At 47.8% G+C, this 17,649-nt stretch overlaps 2 protein-coding genes across 2 annotated transcripts in view; both read right to left on the reverse strand.

Annotated features, from left to right (window-relative positions):
* ISM1 (isthmin 1, angiogenesis inhibitor) overlaps positions 1-1,526 on the reverse strand; it is a 39,932-nt gene extending 38,406 nt beyond the window's left edge. The window contains exon 1 of the mRNA XM_017818768.1: positions 1,398-1,526. Coding sequence (XP_017674257.1) covers positions 1,398-1,526 — 129 coding nt within the window. The remainder of the gene's footprint in view (positions 1-1,397) is intronic.
* Positions 1,527-17,565: 16,039 nt separating this feature from the next.
* Positions 17,566-17,649, reverse strand: part of SPTLC3 (serine palmitoyltransferase long chain base subunit 3) — a 125,602-nt gene continuing 125,518 nt past the window's right edge. The window contains exon 23 of the transcript XR_001875452.1: positions 17,566-17,582. The gene's annotated coding sequence lies outside the window, so the exon portion shown is untranslated. The remainder of the gene's footprint in view (positions 17,583-17,649) is intronic.

Consider the following 17,649-nt stretch of genomic DNA (forward strand, 5'->3'; position numbering starts at 1 on the left):
CATTATGTTACAAGCCTGTCAAGAAAAGGCAAATTCAAGGTTATTCTAATGATAGCAAACACCTCATAAAAAACCTCTCCAAATTTACTTTTCCAAGGAACATCATGTCAAAAGGCATTTCGAGTGCCCATGAGGAAAGAAAGCATCATTTATAAAACATTATGACCAAAAATCTTGCAGATATTAAAAAAAAAAAATCTTGGAATGTCGAGCTGGTGATAAAACTGCGGCTCAAAAGAGAGACAGGTGGGGCCTTACCCAAAGTGCTGAGCACTCCCAAGCAGGACTCCCACCAAGTCCAGCAGGAGGTATTCTGAGTTAAGAAGAACTGACTCCAGTTTGTGACTGGGATGCTGAGTCTGCAGATCTGGGTTCCCTCCTGCAGCTGGTGGGTTCACTTTGTGCAAACAGAGTGACCAGTACAGCCTGGTCTCTCCTTAATTCTCCTTGTGCCTTATGGAAATGTGCCCTGCTGGGACCATGATTCTTTCCAGGATGATAGAGCAGTTTACGTAAATTTATGGTGATAATAATTATACGTTTTCTGTCAACTTGGTGGTTGAGTTTTCTTTAACACTTGGATGCAGGGGAAAAAAAGTTGGTCAGGGCTCATGCAGCTGACGGGAGATTTACAAGCTTTGCCTGGGGAGGTTGATGATTCTGTGGCTTTGATCACTGTCTCCAACCATTACAAATGAATGGCAACGTGTGATACTGAATAAAAAAGTATCACCTGCGAAAATAAGGAAACAGAATAAAAAAGTCCTTTACCTCTGCTGGACATAATACACCGTCGGGTTTCATGGGATCAGAAGACTCAAATGGGCTGGCTAGGTCACAAGCACCTATGACTCTATGTTTCTCAGCTATTTCAAGACTAAATGTCAACCCGTCTCTTGATGCTTTCCAAGGAAAGCCATACGATTTCTTCTGGTATTTCCCATCACCATACACTTGTGTGTTCCCCTCTCGCTCTGGGGAATGCTGTGCCCTCACAAAGAGGTGCCCTGGGTGGGATATGCCTCCATCCCTCGCTTGCCCCAGAAGCGCTCCCCAAGTGTCGTCGTCCCTGCAACCCACCTGTGACCCAGCGGTGACACGCGTAGGAGCCGCCCCGACGCCTCTAGCGCGGCGTCGAACCGCGGCTCGGGGAGCTTTGCCCTCGACAGTGTAAAGGCAAGGAGGGCAGAGGACGCTCAGGGAAAGCCCTGGGGCGGGGGAACCCTGGGGGTCGGGACAGCGCGGCTGGAGGGGGCAGGAGGAGGAGGAGGCGGCAGCGGCCGGGGCAGGTGCACGGCGGCGGCTCCCGACAGCCCGGCCGGCCCCGCGCCCCCCGTCCGCCCCCGACGGCCCCGGGGGATGCGGGTGTGTGTTGGGGGAGGCGGGGCGGCACTCACCTGCCGCTGGCTGTGGTTGCCGGCGCCCGTGGGGGCGTGAGGCTCCCCGCCGCCGCGCAGCACGGTGATGTGCAGGGTGAGCAGGAGCAGCCCCAGCAGCAGCAGCAGCTCGGCCGCCAGCCGCACCATCCTCTTGAGCCGGGCGGCTTTAGGGCCCCGCGGCGGCGGCCGCGGAGGAGGCGGAGGCGGAGGAGGAGCCGCGGCGGCCGCCGCCGCAGCCGCCACCGGGGCCGCCGCCGCCGGAGCGGCCCCGGCCGCGGCCCCGGGAGTCGCAGGACGGGCGGCGGGGACCGCGGCGCTCTCGGCGTCGGCGGGGCGGGCGGCGGGCGCGGGGCAGCGGCGGCAGCAGCAGCAGCAGCAGCGGGGGCCGCCGCCCCACGGCGGAGCCACGTCGGGGCGGGACGGCGCGGCGGCCGCCAGAGTCCCGGCGGTGCCCGGCGGCGGGCGGCAGGTACCCGCGGCGGGGCCGCGGGCCGGCGGCGTCTCTGCGGGCGGCCCTGCAAGAGCCCAGAGGCACCGCGGGCCGTCGGAGCGAGGGAGCGGGCGGCCGAGCCCCCGCCGCCTCGGGGAGCCGCGGCCGGCGCGGAGCAGCGGGGCTCGGCGGCCGGCGGGGAGACGCTGCGAGGACGGGGGGAGCCGGCAGCGTGTGTGCGAGGGAGAGGGAGGAGGGAGGGAGGGCGAAGCGGGGGGGCCGGGGACGAGTCTCACATGGCGGGGAAGCCGGGACGCTCCGAGGGGAGGAGAGAGCTCGGGGCTATCGCCTCCCTCCGCGCGCGGGGATGGGGGTGGCCCCTGGACCAGCTTCTTCCCCCCCTCCCGCCGCCGTGTCCTCGCCCGCCCCGCCGCTCCCCCCTCCCCTCGCGACGCCCGTCGAGGCGTCGCCCTGCCCTGCCCTGCCCGCCCCGCCGGGCCCGCTCTGTCCCGCGTCCCCCCGGCGGGGGTGGCACCGCTACCCCCGCCCGCTCTCAGACCTCGACGGGGCGGCTGCAGCTCCCCTGGGGAAAAGAGGGGCAGATCGCTGCTTCCTGACCCCCTTCCTCCTCCTCTCTACCTCCTGGCTCGGCCGTGGGAAATGGAATGGGGGCGCGGAGGGCGAGGGGCTGCAAAAAGCTTCAGCTGCCCGCTGTCCTCCCGGGGAGCTGGATACCTGGCTCCATCTCTCCTCTCTCTTCCCTCCAGTGCCCTAGGGCTGGCAGGGGCAGTGCCGCACTCTCTCCTGCCACCGTGCGTGCGTGTTTGCAAGCGGCCGCCGCGCCTCCTGGCTCCTGCTGCTGCTGCTGCTTCCAGACCCACTTTCTCGCCCCCTCGCTCTGTGTCGGGAGAGGTATGTGTCGGATGCTTTTATACTGCCCTGCCTCCCTCCCCTGCTGTCCTCTCCCCTTGCTCCCCCCCCTTTCCTTTCTCCCTTTCTGCAGCTCATGCTCCAGCCTAGCGTGTCCCCCCCCACACCCTGCTCCCCTCCTCCCTGTGCCGACCTGCCCCTCTGCAAGCCCTGCTTTGCCAGGACACCCCACTGCTGCACCCACACCCCTGTCCCACAGACAGCTGCACCTTGTGTCCCGACTGCCACCACTGCTCCCCTGGGACAGAGCTGCACTGAAGTGACACATCCCCTTCAGTGGTCTGTGTGTCCCTGGTAGGACTCAGGCCACTGGGGTTTGACATTCCTCACTCTTATTTCCCTTCCTCTTGCTTGCTGGCTACCTCAGTGCCAAGGAGAAAAAATTCTCTCTTAGATGGGAGGCCCCCAAATTTAAAAGTAACGTGGATTTGAAAATACGTGAAAGTCAGGCTTGGATTATCACTTGCTGTAAGTCAGTATCTTTGCATCCAGTCTGAGGGAACCAGACCTCTTTCTGAGTGCTCAAGATACAACTCAGTGTAACAAGAACAAATACAGCTCAAATCAGTTTGAAGCATAAATAAAGTCACCTATCAAAAGACGGGAGTTTTGGAATCTTTGCCGTCGTTCTTCACAATTGGGAAGGTTGTGTATGAGAATGAGGATACAAGCAATCATGGCCTGTGTGAGCGTGTCAGAGCTGGGAGGCTGAATTGGTACCAAAAGGTTCAAATGGGGAAAAAGTATTCCAAAACATTTTCAGCCTGAGACCAATGTACTCAACAGGGTTCCTGCAATGTGAGGGTGAGATGTTCTTCCAGCGTACGGTGCCAGCTGGGACTGAGGTGATCGTGGGAGCCTCAGCCCACAGTGTGCCCGACCTGGAAAGCTGGCACATTTGGGGCATGAGGAGAGTTAGAGCTCGTGGGAGGTTTCTTGCATGTTTTGGTGCATCTGAAGGCTGTGGTCATGAATGAGTTGGAATGATGTCCCATACCCTTCCAGTCAGATGGTTTTCCCTTCCAGTGATAACCACTGTCTGTGAATATGCAGGAATCAGGCAGGAATACGGTTAAAATAATTGCACTGGCGTATTGTTCAAGATGTGACCAAAAGCCACAAACCCCAAACCTTCAGATTTAAGGATTTCTAATCCACAAACATGTTCTGTGATAGCACTGCAGTAGGAACAGTCAGCTCAGGGGATCGTGCGGGGTAGGGACTTCCATAGGGCTGCCCTGAGCACGTCAGAGTGAGGTACAACCCCTCCATCTCATGAAATCACTCGTTAATAAATACCCAGTATCACACTGATACTCTTGGTTATGCAGCAAATCATCCAGACCTATTCCATATTACATAAAGCCATAACAGCCTGTGGGACTGTCATGTGGCTTTTAAAAAATGTGGTGCTTTTTTTTTTTTTTTTTTTAACCCAAACATTCCTTGGGCTAATCAAAATACTGAGAAGATAAAAACACTGATGTGCTTCAGCTGTCATCGCTCGGCCTGGGCTCTCCTCCTGCCACCATCGCTGTGATCCTGGTGCCAGGCATGGCAGCGAGCACAAAATGGGGTGGTTACGGAGGCAGTGAAGAGGCACAAGTGTCCCCCAGGTTTGCCAAAGCCTGACTGTACCTAGTGGCTGTCAGTGGATCCCGGCTGCTGAAGGAAAGTGGAAACTTGGCATGTGAGATCTGTATTTCAGAGCTTAATAGTACAAATCGACAGCCAGAGTGAGACTGAAGGCTCGTAATGCGAAACAGTCCGAGTGACAGCCTGGTGGAAAACACACACATGGATCTGCTGCCGAGCTCTGGGTAACGCAAGTTCTCCCTCGCCTTAGGAAACTGAACCAAGAGACATCTTTAATCCAGATGAGATGGGCCCGAGCTGGTGCGCATTTCCTCGTGGCACATTCGTGCATTAAGCTGTTGTGCAAAGCCAGAGAGGGGCAGAGCGATGCAGCCACTGGCATGGAGAAACTGAAGCCTCTTCCCACTGGAAGAAGTTGGTGTGAAAGTGGGGCTTGGGATAATGAATGCCTGCGTGGCTGTGCTGGGGGTGACTGGGCAGTGTGCACGCTGATGGGGGTGACTGCACAGTGTGCACACACGTGCACCAGAGATGCCCATTTAAATTCACGAACACTGTTAAATCAGCAGATGATTTCATCGGTGAATCCAGAAGGCTGAATCGCAACCTGGAGGGAAATGGGTTTAAAGGCAAAGGGGGAAGATCTCTTTTCCTGGCTGGGTGAACACTTGCTCCAGCAGCCACCATCTAGTCCCTGGAAAATGAAGTCAGGGTTCATCCGGGGAAGGAGATCCATCAGTAGCCTGAGTGGGATGCTGCTCCTGGGATATGGTTCTGGGCACTCAGCAGGGAGGTGGGTCTGACAGTGGTGCCGGAGTAAGGGAGGTGTGTTCCTTTGATAGCTCCTTCCCTGTGAAGGTACACAGCTCGCACCTCACTCCTCCACCTCCATCTTTTACCTTCCACTTCCCTTTGGTGATAAAGGCAGACTCAGCTCCTGTGCACTCACAGTTCCTCACCAGTGCCAGGGGAAACACACTGAGTCCAAGCTCTTCAAAACAGAGTTAGTCGCACACCTTTATGCAGCACCTGTGACACGATGAGTGTGGTACATGGTCAGGCAGTGCAGCTCAGCTGATGTGAGAGGAGTCAGTAAGCTGTGGTAGCTCACCTGGTGTCCTGCCTCTCCCCAAGCTTCCCAAGTTCTCATTGCACAGCTTCCAGAGGGGGTTGTGGCTGTCCATGTTGCAGCCTCTACCATGTGGGGAGGACTGTCTCACAGGGAGATGTTTCAGGGGTCTGTTGGCTCCAGTCATGACACTGCCAGATGAAAGTCCCCATAGTCTCCCCTACACCAGCCTGTTAACAAAAATGCCCAGCAGTTGTCCACAGCCACTGTGCCACCTTCAGTGTTCCAGGCCAGTGTTCCAGTGTCCAGGGCTGAATTTGTGATGTCCTGCTGGTGGTGTTCCTGTCTCCTGCCATGGCCATCGTGTCTGAACACCCCATGTGCTGTCCACCACGCTGCCCAGGGCCAACCCCTCTGCATCACTGGTGCAGGCACCTACACTTGGTGTTAAGAGTCCTGAAAAAACAGAATATTGCCTGAGACACAGCACATTACAGAGGCTGGGTGGTCCTAGTGACTGAAATGAACAGTAGATCGATTGTACCTGGTCAAGTGTGAAAAATCCTCACTTTGGATGAGTGCCACCAGGTGACAACCTTCCAGGCCAGCATGAGAATAGCTGGATAAGGAGTGGAGAGAGAAAAAAAAATCAGTATGATATAATATAAAACAACATAACTCACTCTATATGCTTTATGTCAGAAGTGAGGAGGACACAGAGGTAGGAGCACCACTGGGTTTTATGTCAGAGTATCACTTGGGTCCTATGCCCCAGCTTTCCCAGCAGTTAAAAAGTGCTTACCTGCTTGTCCACTTTACCCCTTTCCTGTCCATCCTGGCATTGCTCCAGGACTGTGGAGGCATCCTGTCTGTAAGATCTGACAGCTTTTCAGAGCAGCATTGCTGGTAGAGCCCCATCTGCCCTCCTCAGCCTGCGCCCACTCCCAGGATGCCGTCGTTTCATCTTTAAGCCTGGGGGTTGCTTTAAAATTATCAGGGATGAAAACCTGGCTCCACTGAAGTCCTTGGCAAAGCTCCCATTGACTTCAGAGGAGCCAGGATTTCACCCTAAGACGCTTTGTAGATTATTGGTGAATGGAAAGCATACGTCTGGCTTCTTGAGGGTTATTATTGTTGGTGGTGACCTCTGCTCTGGCAAGCATTGAGCAAGGCTGGGTTGAGACAGATGGCTAAAGCTTTCCCTGCCACTTCCCCTGCTTCCTCACAGGGGCTTTGCTTTACGGCTCATCATCTTGGATGCTGCTTATCAAGGAATACCTTCCCCGTCGCCTGCCGGTGGAATTTAATGCCTGTTTGCCCACATTCCCCTTCCCCCAACGCCAGCAGATCAGCAGATAGGAGACAGAATGGCTGATTAGCTTCTAGCTCCAACCTCTTAGCTATAAGCTGCAAATGCACACACAAGGGTCTTCTTAAAAAAAAAAAATAAGAGGGAAAAAAAAAAGAATAACATTCCCCTGCAGGCAACCTAAGTCTTTCTGTGACTCATGGTTCCTTTATCTCAATAAATTACAACTTGAATAGTAGTCACCCTCTTTTTAAAAGAACTGATTAGCTTAGAGTTCTCCATTTTCCTGCTTCTTCTAGTGCTTTCCTTCCCATCTACGTATTTTGCCACCAGCTGGGGTCAAGATTTCTGAATTCTGCGGTGCCTTGTGTGACAGGCTGGAAATTCATCGGCCACTTTATTAAAATTTGCAGCAAAAGGGGAAATGTATAACGAGTCTGAATTATGGGATATGGAAATGGAGAAAACTGTCCAGCCCAGTCTCCCAACTGTTAGGTGTTGGGTTTTTTTTTAAATACCAAATTCTGTTTCTTTTACACTCTGCCACATTTTCACTTTTCAATATGCTGCACATTTTTGTACTGATGATGTGCAACTGCAGTGTAGCATTTGCCAAGATGTGGCAGTAAGGGACTGTGGGAATCAGCATGCCGGGCAGTGCTTTTCCAAAGTGCCCAAAGAGCCTGAATTCCGCTGACTTTCACAAGAGCTTGCCACAAGGCAATTTTTGCCTCTTTAGAGAAATACAGTGAAACCAGCAACCCCCTTCCCTCTGAACACAGTTCAGGCACTGCAGAAGTGCCTGAATTGGCATAGTGGACCCAAGTGTTCAAGAGTAAAAGCTCGGTTCCCTGATTGAGTCACCTTGTTCGGTGAGTCACAGCACATCAGCTGAGGCTTTCCCGGTGGTTTTCCAGCATCAGTGCCAGGCATGTGGCAGAACTGGCCCCCCGGCCCAGAGAAGAGAGGCAGCCCCCTGTTTTGCCAGCAGTGAGCCATTAAATTGGCTCATCCACTGAACCAACTCAGCCAAACTTGTCATTAAATTGAAATTATTACATATAATAACAAATAATGTGGCAGCTCACCCTGTGCGTACCTACACAGGCAGTGGGTTCTGAAGGGAAAGTGCTTTACAGGAACACTGGTGGGAGCCAAGAGCAGAATGAGGAGGTGATCCTGGCCCAGCTGATGGCTGAAAAAGTTGTAAATCACCCTAAGGGGTTGTGTGACTGAGGTTTGAGTTGCCTGATCACTTCTGACAGGTCTTGCACTATGTTCAGCAGTGTAGCAGAGGAGCAGCCAGCCTTTCTAATAGTAAAAAAAAAATAGACAAACACACCAATTCACACCTTCCACAACTATGGTTTTCAACCTTTCACCTCCCCAGGGAAAATATCACATTACTGACTTGCAATTGGCTTTTTTTCAAGACTACTTTTGTGACTCTGGAGATCAGAAGCTTAAATAAATAAATAAATAAATAAAATAATAATAGAACCAGAAAGCCAGCTGAGGCTGAAGGACAGCTCTGCAGTAGGAAAGGAGGATTTCATAGCAACTGCTATGATGGTGGGTGAGATGAAGGGCTGCCTCCTAAAGGAGACGTTGACAGAAGGCCTTCATTCCCACGGGTGAAGAAAAGCCACCATTTATTGGTGGCTTCAGATGATATCACCTGAATTCACTTAGGTGATTTAACACAGCCGTAGCACAGCCTGTGCAAGGTGACTAGAATTGCTACTGTGTTGCTGCCCTGGCACAGGCAAGGATCTGCCTGGTCTAGTTATGCCTCCTGGACAGGGGATTTGGGGATTTTATTTTGTTGGGTTTACTCAGTGGGTTCCTCTGCTTGATAGTTGACACTTTGTATTTCCTAATATCTTTGTGTAGTGCTTTGTCAGGTCAAAATTATGCCACATCAATGAAACATTCCGTTTTGAAACCTGCATATTCTAATGCCTCTCATGCTCAAGTGCTGAATTTACACTGAGGTTTCTCAGCTCAGCTTTGAGCCAGTGCTTTAGTAATCAAATAGTATTAATGATAAACATCCCCTTCTATAAAGCAAATGTTTCCAGATAAACACTGCACACCACAAACTGACGCAAGTGGAAAAATGCCACAATCCTGTCATTAAAGAAGGACTTTGTTCAACAAAGGTGACAGAAACATGAAGAGTGAGGGCAGCTTTTTTCCCCTGCCATTTGCCTCTTTCCCCAGATCTGAGCCTGATGACAAATGCTATATTCCCTGTGGAGACATCTGAATGATCGGCAACAGGTCTTTTAAAACATCCATGTTTTCTGAGATGCAGGGAAAAAGCTCTTAGGGGAAGGAAATCTTTGTTCTGTAGGGATTGTGACAACGAGCTCAGCAAAGGCATTTCTGTTACACAGACATTTGGCTGTAAGGAAACAGTAAGAACAGTTACTACTGCAGGTGAAGAAATCATTTAAATTAGCACGTGTCCCTTAAAATTTATTTTTTTTTTAAGCTGCTGAGGTCTAAATTAATTTCTCCTGGACTAAGGATGGTCGTTTGGATTAGATGCTTCTTCTGCCAGATTGGTTTTTGTTCCTCCCGTAGGGCAGCATTTTGCCTGCGATAGCAAACAGTGAGGGACTCCCTGGGGAATGCCCCAGCTAGTAGAGGACAGGAATAACTTGAAATATGCCTTTAAAGGAGGGTGACATTATGTCAAATAAGGCAACAGAGAAAGAAAACAGAGATTCTGGGGCCTCTCATCTAAAGTATTCAATTCTAAGAAAATCGTTCTCTGCTACCCAAGTTCAAGTGTGCTGTCTGGCAAACAAATGTGCACATTGCTGGTGCTCTCAGGCACAGTTTGGATAGCAACAGCTTCACCTACTGTCCACGGTGGGATGTAAAAGTCTGAGTGGATCTGGGTGAGATGGTCAGAGCACAGAGAGAAGCTTCAGAAAGGTGCTCTGACTCCTGGAGTGTGCTAGTAAATAGCGGGCACGGAGCACAGACATCCACCAAGCACTGGGGAAATCACACAGACGTCTCTCCTGGTCCTGCCAGAAGCAGAACTTGTGGACAAGGTGCTGCAGACACACGTCTGGGCTGGCTGGAGGCTCCTCTCTGCACAGCTGTGCTGGCTTTACGGCCACCTCGGGAGAGAGGGAGGGAGGGCAGAGAACGGATTGAACGTGCAGTACCTTGGTGCCTGCGGCTTGAGGACATCGCTAAGATCAAAGCTCGTGTTCATTCAGGGCAGCTGACCTGTCTGTGGAAGATTTTGGCTCCTCTAGTACCCTGAAGACAACAGCAAGTGTGAAACAAACCGGCTCGGAAAAAGCAATACCTGGAGCTCCACCTTGCTGCATGAGACAGTTATTTGCTGCTAGTGAACAACTAAGAGTTTTCTTCCCTCTTTATTCGTAACATCCTCGCACAGTAAGAACTGGCTTCAGGAGGAGGTGCCACCCTACACAAATCCTCCCGGGAGGCTTTAGAAAGACTGGTACAAAAAAGGGGGGCGTGAGTCACTGTAAACAGCACAGCCCCATCTGATCAAGCCTTGTTAAATAACATTGTTCATTTTATGCAGTTATATCATGTAACAGTTTATACATTTCCAGTGCATTTTCTTATACATAATGTCATTCTTTCAAAATGTGTGATGTGTGGGCTTATTGTTGCTTATTGAAGCTGCTGGCAGTGTTTTTTTTCTGGAAAGCCAACCAGTCTGACCAGCTGGCAGGGCAGTCAGGCCAGCCCCTTGCAGTCTTAGTTCCAGTCACCTTTTCACAAGATTAAAAACTCAGAGGCAGTTTCTAGCCCTAGATCCACAAAGCAGGTGGTTGATAAGATTGTTGGCTCAAGAAAATAGGAACTTTGTGGCTGGGCCAGCTATAAAAGGAAATTCTTTTCCATGATTTACAAATAAATGAACTTCAGTGGAGGCAGGATCAGACTCTGTGTATGAAGAACTCTTTTTACTGTATATGGAGACAGTAGAGAGATCTTTTTTAAACAAGAAACAACTTCAAACAGAATGAGAAATAGAGAGAAGGGATGGGGGGGGAGTAAATTAACCCTTTTTTGACTTCTGGTACTTAACCTCAAGTAGCTTTTTCATAGATCCCCGGAGGAGTTTTTCTGTAAAATACTACAATTTACAAGTAGGTTTAACTACAACATGTTGCTTTTCAACCACAGAGAGAGGGGAAAAGATCCAATTGACACCTGCTTCAGACAACAAATGGGACACAAAAGATGAAACTCATTTCAAAGGGTCTATTTGTTTGTCCCTTGTCATGGATTAAACCAGAGGGGCCACTATTTCGGGATGGATTCTGCTCCTATTCCAGTCAATGGAAAAAAAAAGCCTATTTGTGTGAATAAGGCAGAACCGGCCCCTTGGCGAGGAAACGAGTCGGTTGTTGCTGAAGTTTTACTGACAATTCTGTAGTAAGCGGGATATAGTACTTCTGAAATGCTCGATTTGCAAGCCAGATGTTTGAAATATGAATATTCACACTTGCAGAACTTTAAACAGACCGATGAAAGTTTACTGAAAAACAATTGGGAATACAGGAATTTTTTTTAAGAATGCAAGGCACCACAGTACGTTTTAGAAATAGGTTTTCAATTATTTGATTCAAGTCTAACTTAATTTAGAAAATTCTTCCTGTCTAAAGCAATTTCTTCCTGTCTAAAGCAATTTGTGTGTGTATGCGTAAGAAGAGAGAAAAAATTGCTGAAATTATGCTTTTCAGAAATTCAAACCCAATGAAAAAAACACGACTACTTCATTGCCAGTAGTTTCATTAAAGGACATAACGAGACGCCGAAGCAAAAACTCCAAATATCAATATCCTTAACAGTTCGTGTGCAGGGGTTGTGTTTGCAGAGCTCCCCTAGACACGTGCCCCTCTTTGCACTTTCGGTCCTGGCGTCCCCCTCCCTGGGTGTGGGTGAGGTCGGGAGCTGCTCAGCTCCAACCCAGCTCTGTCCGCCCAAAGGAGAAGGAAAAAAACCCCAAAACCCTGACATGAACGTTTTGGCAGCTCTTTGTTTCAAAGAGAACAGAACTTTGTCTACCGCTTGCTGCCCTTCGGTTTTTCATGCATGTGTCGGTGGACGGGGTTTCCAAATCCCTGTCCCTGCGAAGCAGCAAACCAGATTTTGTCCTCGGATACCTGTCTTTAATCCCCTGGAGCTGTGCTGAGTTTGGTCCACACATTAACTTTTGCTTGTCTATTTAATCACTGGGGGGGGTTGTGGTAGTTCGAGCCTGGACTGTTATCTGCTGTTCTGCTCTTGTGATTAATCTCACAGTCGCTTTTTTTTCCTTTTCTTTAAGCCTTCAAACTTCAACCTACATAAGTGGGATATTTATTTAAACTTGCATTGCTAATGCTGACATGTATAGAGGAAACAATGAAGTCCAAGAGCCTCCAAAGCAGAAGGTAAACCCCGGTAGCCGCAGATTTTAACTCCCACCCCCTCAGCCCTGAACGCTCTGGCCTCAAAGCTGCATTTGGGAGTCTCACCCATGGTGGCATTTGCTGCTGCAGAACACCCAGAGTTTGGAGGCCACCACAGTCAGAGGAGGCTGCAGAAAGTGGACTGTGTAGACAACGGAGGAGCAGCCAAATCCATAACTGGTGTGTCACACAGCAGCAGCTCCAACACACGCATGAGAAGGTGGTGATGGTGCACAGGGAAGTGCTAACTATGAATTTCCTGCCTTTTGTAGCCCCTCCCAACAGCGTTAAAATGCCATTAAGAAATAATTTTGTGCTAAATGCTAGGTTTTGGCATCCGTTTACTGAGGTGCTTGAAATCTGATTTCTGCCCTTTTAACTCCCGATGGTTCCTCGAGGCTAAAGGACACACGGGTTTTGCAGTCAGTTCAACTCTTCTAATTTGAAAATAGTACAGCTTAAATAATGGGGTGTAACTGCTCCCTTTCTGCAGGTAGGGATGATGCAAACATAAAGCGTGTTCCAATCTGCGGGAATGATCTATATGAGTATAAAGCACCTTTAGCTGTTAACTCACCTTCGTTAGGGTTTTCATTAATTTAACAGTTTCAATTAAAAAAAATCATACCTCCTGACTGAAATAGATAAAAACAATCTGTGTGTAAATAGATTATATAAAAGGACTGGAAGGCATGGTAATTCCTGCTTAATAATGCAATTAGAGACACTAGGGCTGAAGAGATCATTTGGATGTGTGTGAAATTCAAGCTGCTGATTGTAGATGCATTAGATATCAAAAAATAGCAATGGTTAAGGGTGCTGAGCCTGAATCCTGCCCCAAGAATGCCAAGAGAAGTCAGCCATGTTATAATTAATAACTAATAAATAAACTAATTTAAAGTGGACAGCATTTAGCATTGGGTGGGGGGAATGAATATGTAAATGTTTAAATTGGTTTGCCTCCTTCTTGTAATCATCAAGCCTACAGTATCTTTACAAATGGCAGCTTTCATTCTGGCTCTAGAAAACACATGGCAATCCTCTCAGAAGCAGATCCCCTCGGAAGCAGTCAGACTACAAACAGTTCTGGTTTGTGTAGTGCAGTGGTTATATCTGTAATGACATCTACTTAATGTAGAAATCAGTACCAAGTCAAATAGTTGATACAATCCTTAAAGAAATAGAGGACTTGCAAGCTTAACATGAAAAGAGAGATGATACCTCTCCAGTCCACTGGCATTCTTCGACTGTTCCAGCCAAATACCAGACAAAGCTTACCTGGCCTTGCAGAAAGACTCCTACCTGAGGTGATTAAATGAACTGAGCAATCGTGGTTGAGAGGGCAAAACTCTGCCACTGACTGAAAATTATTTAAACAATAAATATTAAAAAAGTAGAATAATTAATTAATCTACATGTGTGTCTACTCATCTATCTATCTATAAAAACCTGAGATGTGATTGTTACATTTAGCAGGTAACACAAAATGATAAAGCTAAACGGAGCTGAAGGAAAATCGGAACAAACTCCATTCCAAGTAGACAATGCAACAACGTAGAAAGTCCAAGCAGAAAAATTTAGCGGAAATGATGTTGCAAAAATACTCCCATGCATTGCTTGATGCTCAGGGAAACCTCCTAACCTGGGTGCCAGCATGAATGATCAGCAGTTTGTGACAGAGCTGGGAAGAGCTCAGAAGAAAAAGCTGTGAAGGATAGGGAGAAAACAATGCTGAAAATATCCTCTTGCTGTCATTTCAGTTAGTATCTTAAGTGGTAACTCTATATCAAAACTAGAAACAAAGAGATAAAATCCACAGGACAAGTGGGGCCAAGGGAACTTTTGTGTGAGAAGAGGCCTAGACAGACCAAAAGGGAGGAAGGGAGAACACACACTCGTGGACAGAATAAGGTCTACTAAAATAGCAACTGGTTTGCACAAAGGAGAATGATCTCTTCCATCCTATCGGACAGAGACAACACAGCATCTTTAATTGACATCACTTCTGAAAGCAAAAAGGACCATGCTTTTTTATAAATAATACCCAGCACTGTAGAAATGAGTTGTGGGATTCAGACAGGAAAGTGCTGAAACCAGAAGAATAAAGAATTTCTCTGTAAACCTAAGCATTTTTACAAGACCAAAATCTCTTCCCCAGATAGCATAATATTAGCAGAATCAGTGGTGTTCCATCTGGTTTTTCATGTGGACTCTTGCATTTTTTTCCAGTAGGCACATGGATCCCTGTGCAGTTCCTGAGCCTACTGACATTGCTTTTGCTTTTCTCAGCTGCCTGTTGCTGCCCCACAGATTCATAAACTGCCGCCTGAAAGTCTCCTTTCTAAAGGATTTCAGCCCTGAGAGCTCAGGACACAGTCATCTCAAGACCAATTAAAAAAAAAAACAACTAGTGATGGGAATGGAAAGATTCTCCATTGGACTTAATTATCTAGGGCAAGGAGAAAACATCCCTTTCATCCAGGAATTGCATAATTGTTTATTATGGGCTACAGTCTCTGCTTTAAAATGAATGACAAAACTCATATTGAATTAAATGGAAGGAGGATTTGACCCATGAGGGCTCAGACATTTTGAAGCATCTGATTTGCTGATCACTGACAAAAAAGAACCTGGCAAAAACAGTTCAGTACTTAGACAATATACTTGCAACGTCTGATAAGCCTCTCTCTCCCCCCAAAAACCCAAACCAAACAAGAAACCTTGGCTGATTCTGCCTGTCTTCATAGTGTATGTGTGAATTTATGAGAGAAACTAAGTTTGCCTATTGCCCAAGTGGAAGTCCAGGCCACACAGAGCAAATAAACTTTGCATGTAATTTGGGGGTTTCCTTAGGCCTGGGAATGTGTTCATTTATATCTTATAAAGTAGAGGTAGAGCATAGGAAATCCAGAAATAATCAACACTCAAAAGACTGGTCAAGGCTATCATTACAAATAAAGAAACCAGGCTAAGAGACCAGTCGTAGGCCATGTTAGGCTGACAAACTGGATTTTAAATTAAGTTTTAGCTGGAATGAGTTTCTGAAGTTATTTTTAGCCTCAGCCATGTGAGAAGCACATGGCTCCATAAATACATTCATTCCCCTCAAGAATAAGTTAACGGGGGTGGGGTGTGTGGAAGGAAACAACCTAAACAATTCATTTAAAGTTAATAACCCAGTCGAGAATTTTATGGCTTTGTTTTTGAAACATTTGTCATAAAAGTGATTCATTTTTGCACTAACATGCATTCACAGACCAACAGTGAATGGGACAGTAGAGTAATGGGAGGATCCAAATGGGCCTTTCTTAGCCTACAGCATCCATGGTCCCCCCACCGAGCTCACAAGAGCATTTTGGTGCAGCTGTGGTGGGCTCTGGCTCTGAAACACCCCACAAAGGAACCTGCCCTTTCCTCTGCTCTTACAGAAAGGGCTTGGGGAGAGTCAGCCTGCATGAAACCCTCCAGGCATCATTTTGGAAAACTGCACACAAGGAAAAAAGTAAAGAACAGAACAGTCATGCAATAATGTTCATTTTCCCCAAATATACAGGGAGGGACTCGCTGAACGCCCTGAACACATTTAGTCTTCCAGTGGAAGAGGGCTCTTCCAAGAGAAAGGACTTGTGCAACAGAGATCTAGTCTGTTTTCCCAGCTACATCAGCAGATCTTACAGAAAGGCAGTAACTCCTCTACCAACCTCTCTCCTTTGTGTGGAGATAAAGATGACAAAGGACTAGTGCAATTAAAGTGTATCATTATGTCCTCAGTCTGCAAGCGTTTCAGTCAGGAGATGCTCCTCAGCTTTAGAAAACAAAACAAAAAAAAAAGGGAAAAATAAAAAGGAGAGATAAATGGGCCTATGGAGCTTGTTTATTCTGGTTCATCCCCTGACCCAAGAGGTCACAGGCCGGTTGCTTTGGTGTTGCAGCTCCCTGGGTCTGAAGGTTGGTGAGCATATTCAATCCTGGTAGGAGAGCAGACACACAGGGCTTGGCTGCTTCTGCAAGACAGAGGCATTTGGGGTTTTCTGTGAAGCTGAAAGAGGCACCAAATTGCTGACGTGAAGGTGAATTTGGCACCCTGTCTGGAGGTGACACTCTGAGGGGTCTCCAGGACCATCTGTGGCCAAAGGGGTCATGAAACAAGGGCAGCTGGAGCTCTGTGCTGGTGAAGGGCCTGGAGGACCTTAGCTGGCCACTCCAGTTTTGCAGCTTTATTGTTTATTTTTGTCATGCTGGCTGGGAGGTGTAAGGATTTTTCCCCTCATTTTTCACAACTGCTTTGTTACATTGGATTTCCTCTGGCAGATGATCCACATAAAGGTTAAAATAAATGCAGTTCTACGAAAGCAACAAAAGGGACTTCATTGGGTGAAATGGCAATGAACTGTAGTCTTTGGCATGCTGAAGCCTGGGTTTCACCTCTCTGCTCTGTATGTCCATGTGTGTATCTCTGACTATGGACTTGATTTTCTTAAACTCTACAGAGGAGTTTATCTTTGGTTACTTCTACTGTGGACTACTGGCTTTGCCCCTTTTCAACTCACAGATCAAAGGTGCTATGTAAAAACAGTGGAATTATGACTAAAATAAACACTTTAAACTCTGTGATTTCATCCAGTTTTTTTCTCCTAGGTTTGTATTAACACTCGTGTGACTCAATCAGCATTGGTAGCAATAAAATACACACGATAATCCCCTGCTGATCCATCATCTGTACCCAGAAGACTCAAGTTGTGCAACTTGTAGTTTATTTCCTTTTTCTAGCCCCTGTCAAAAGTACATGCCCTTATGAAGTGTACATGTGACACTTAGTAATCAAAAGAACAGCTAATTAATTACATCCCACCTCCTCATATGGAAAATGGATCTAAACTAGCATCTAAAACACAATGTGTTTGCTTTAAATAGCCAAATGCTGAGGGACCAGAGTGATCTGTGGGGAATTTTTGGCACCATATGAAGATTCTTTCAGCCCTCGAATCCCCCACCCTTGAATTCTGTGGTGGGTTAGTAGGGAAAGGATATAAAAATGTGGAATTTTTTTTAAAGGCTTTTCTCTTTGTTTTCTATTCTCCTTGGCTGCGCTCTTATATTTTTAATACCGTATAATAGTAAGGAACAAGGAGGGTAATTCAAAAATATTTTTAATCTTTATTAGAAACAGATTTTTTTATTTTGCCTTTTGCTGCTGTCGGACCACATTTACCTACAAAGTCCTAAAATGGTTGAAAGAACTGCAACCATAGCTTCTACTTAGGGGTTTTGAGGGGTGCCCACACAAGTCTGAATGACTGCTGGCAGTGGAGAATACCAGGCTCTCACCAAGTTTTTACGTGCTGCTGACCACTTCAGTACCAAGGCATTTCCCAGGGGTCCAAAATTAGATACCAGAATTGCTCTTTTGCTTCTGAAACAAAAGAGATGCTTTGCTTAGCCCTGACTTTTTCCACTTAGCCCCCCTTTCATTAAGA

This window comes from Lepidothrix coronata, unplaced genomic scaffold (assembly GCF_001604755.1).
Source record: "Lepidothrix coronata isolate B3197 unplaced genomic scaffold, Lepidothrix_coronata-1.0 Scaffold71, whole genome shotgun sequence".
Lineage (NCBI taxonomy): Eukaryota > Metazoa > Chordata > Aves > Passeriformes > Pipridae > Lepidothrix > Lepidothrix coronata.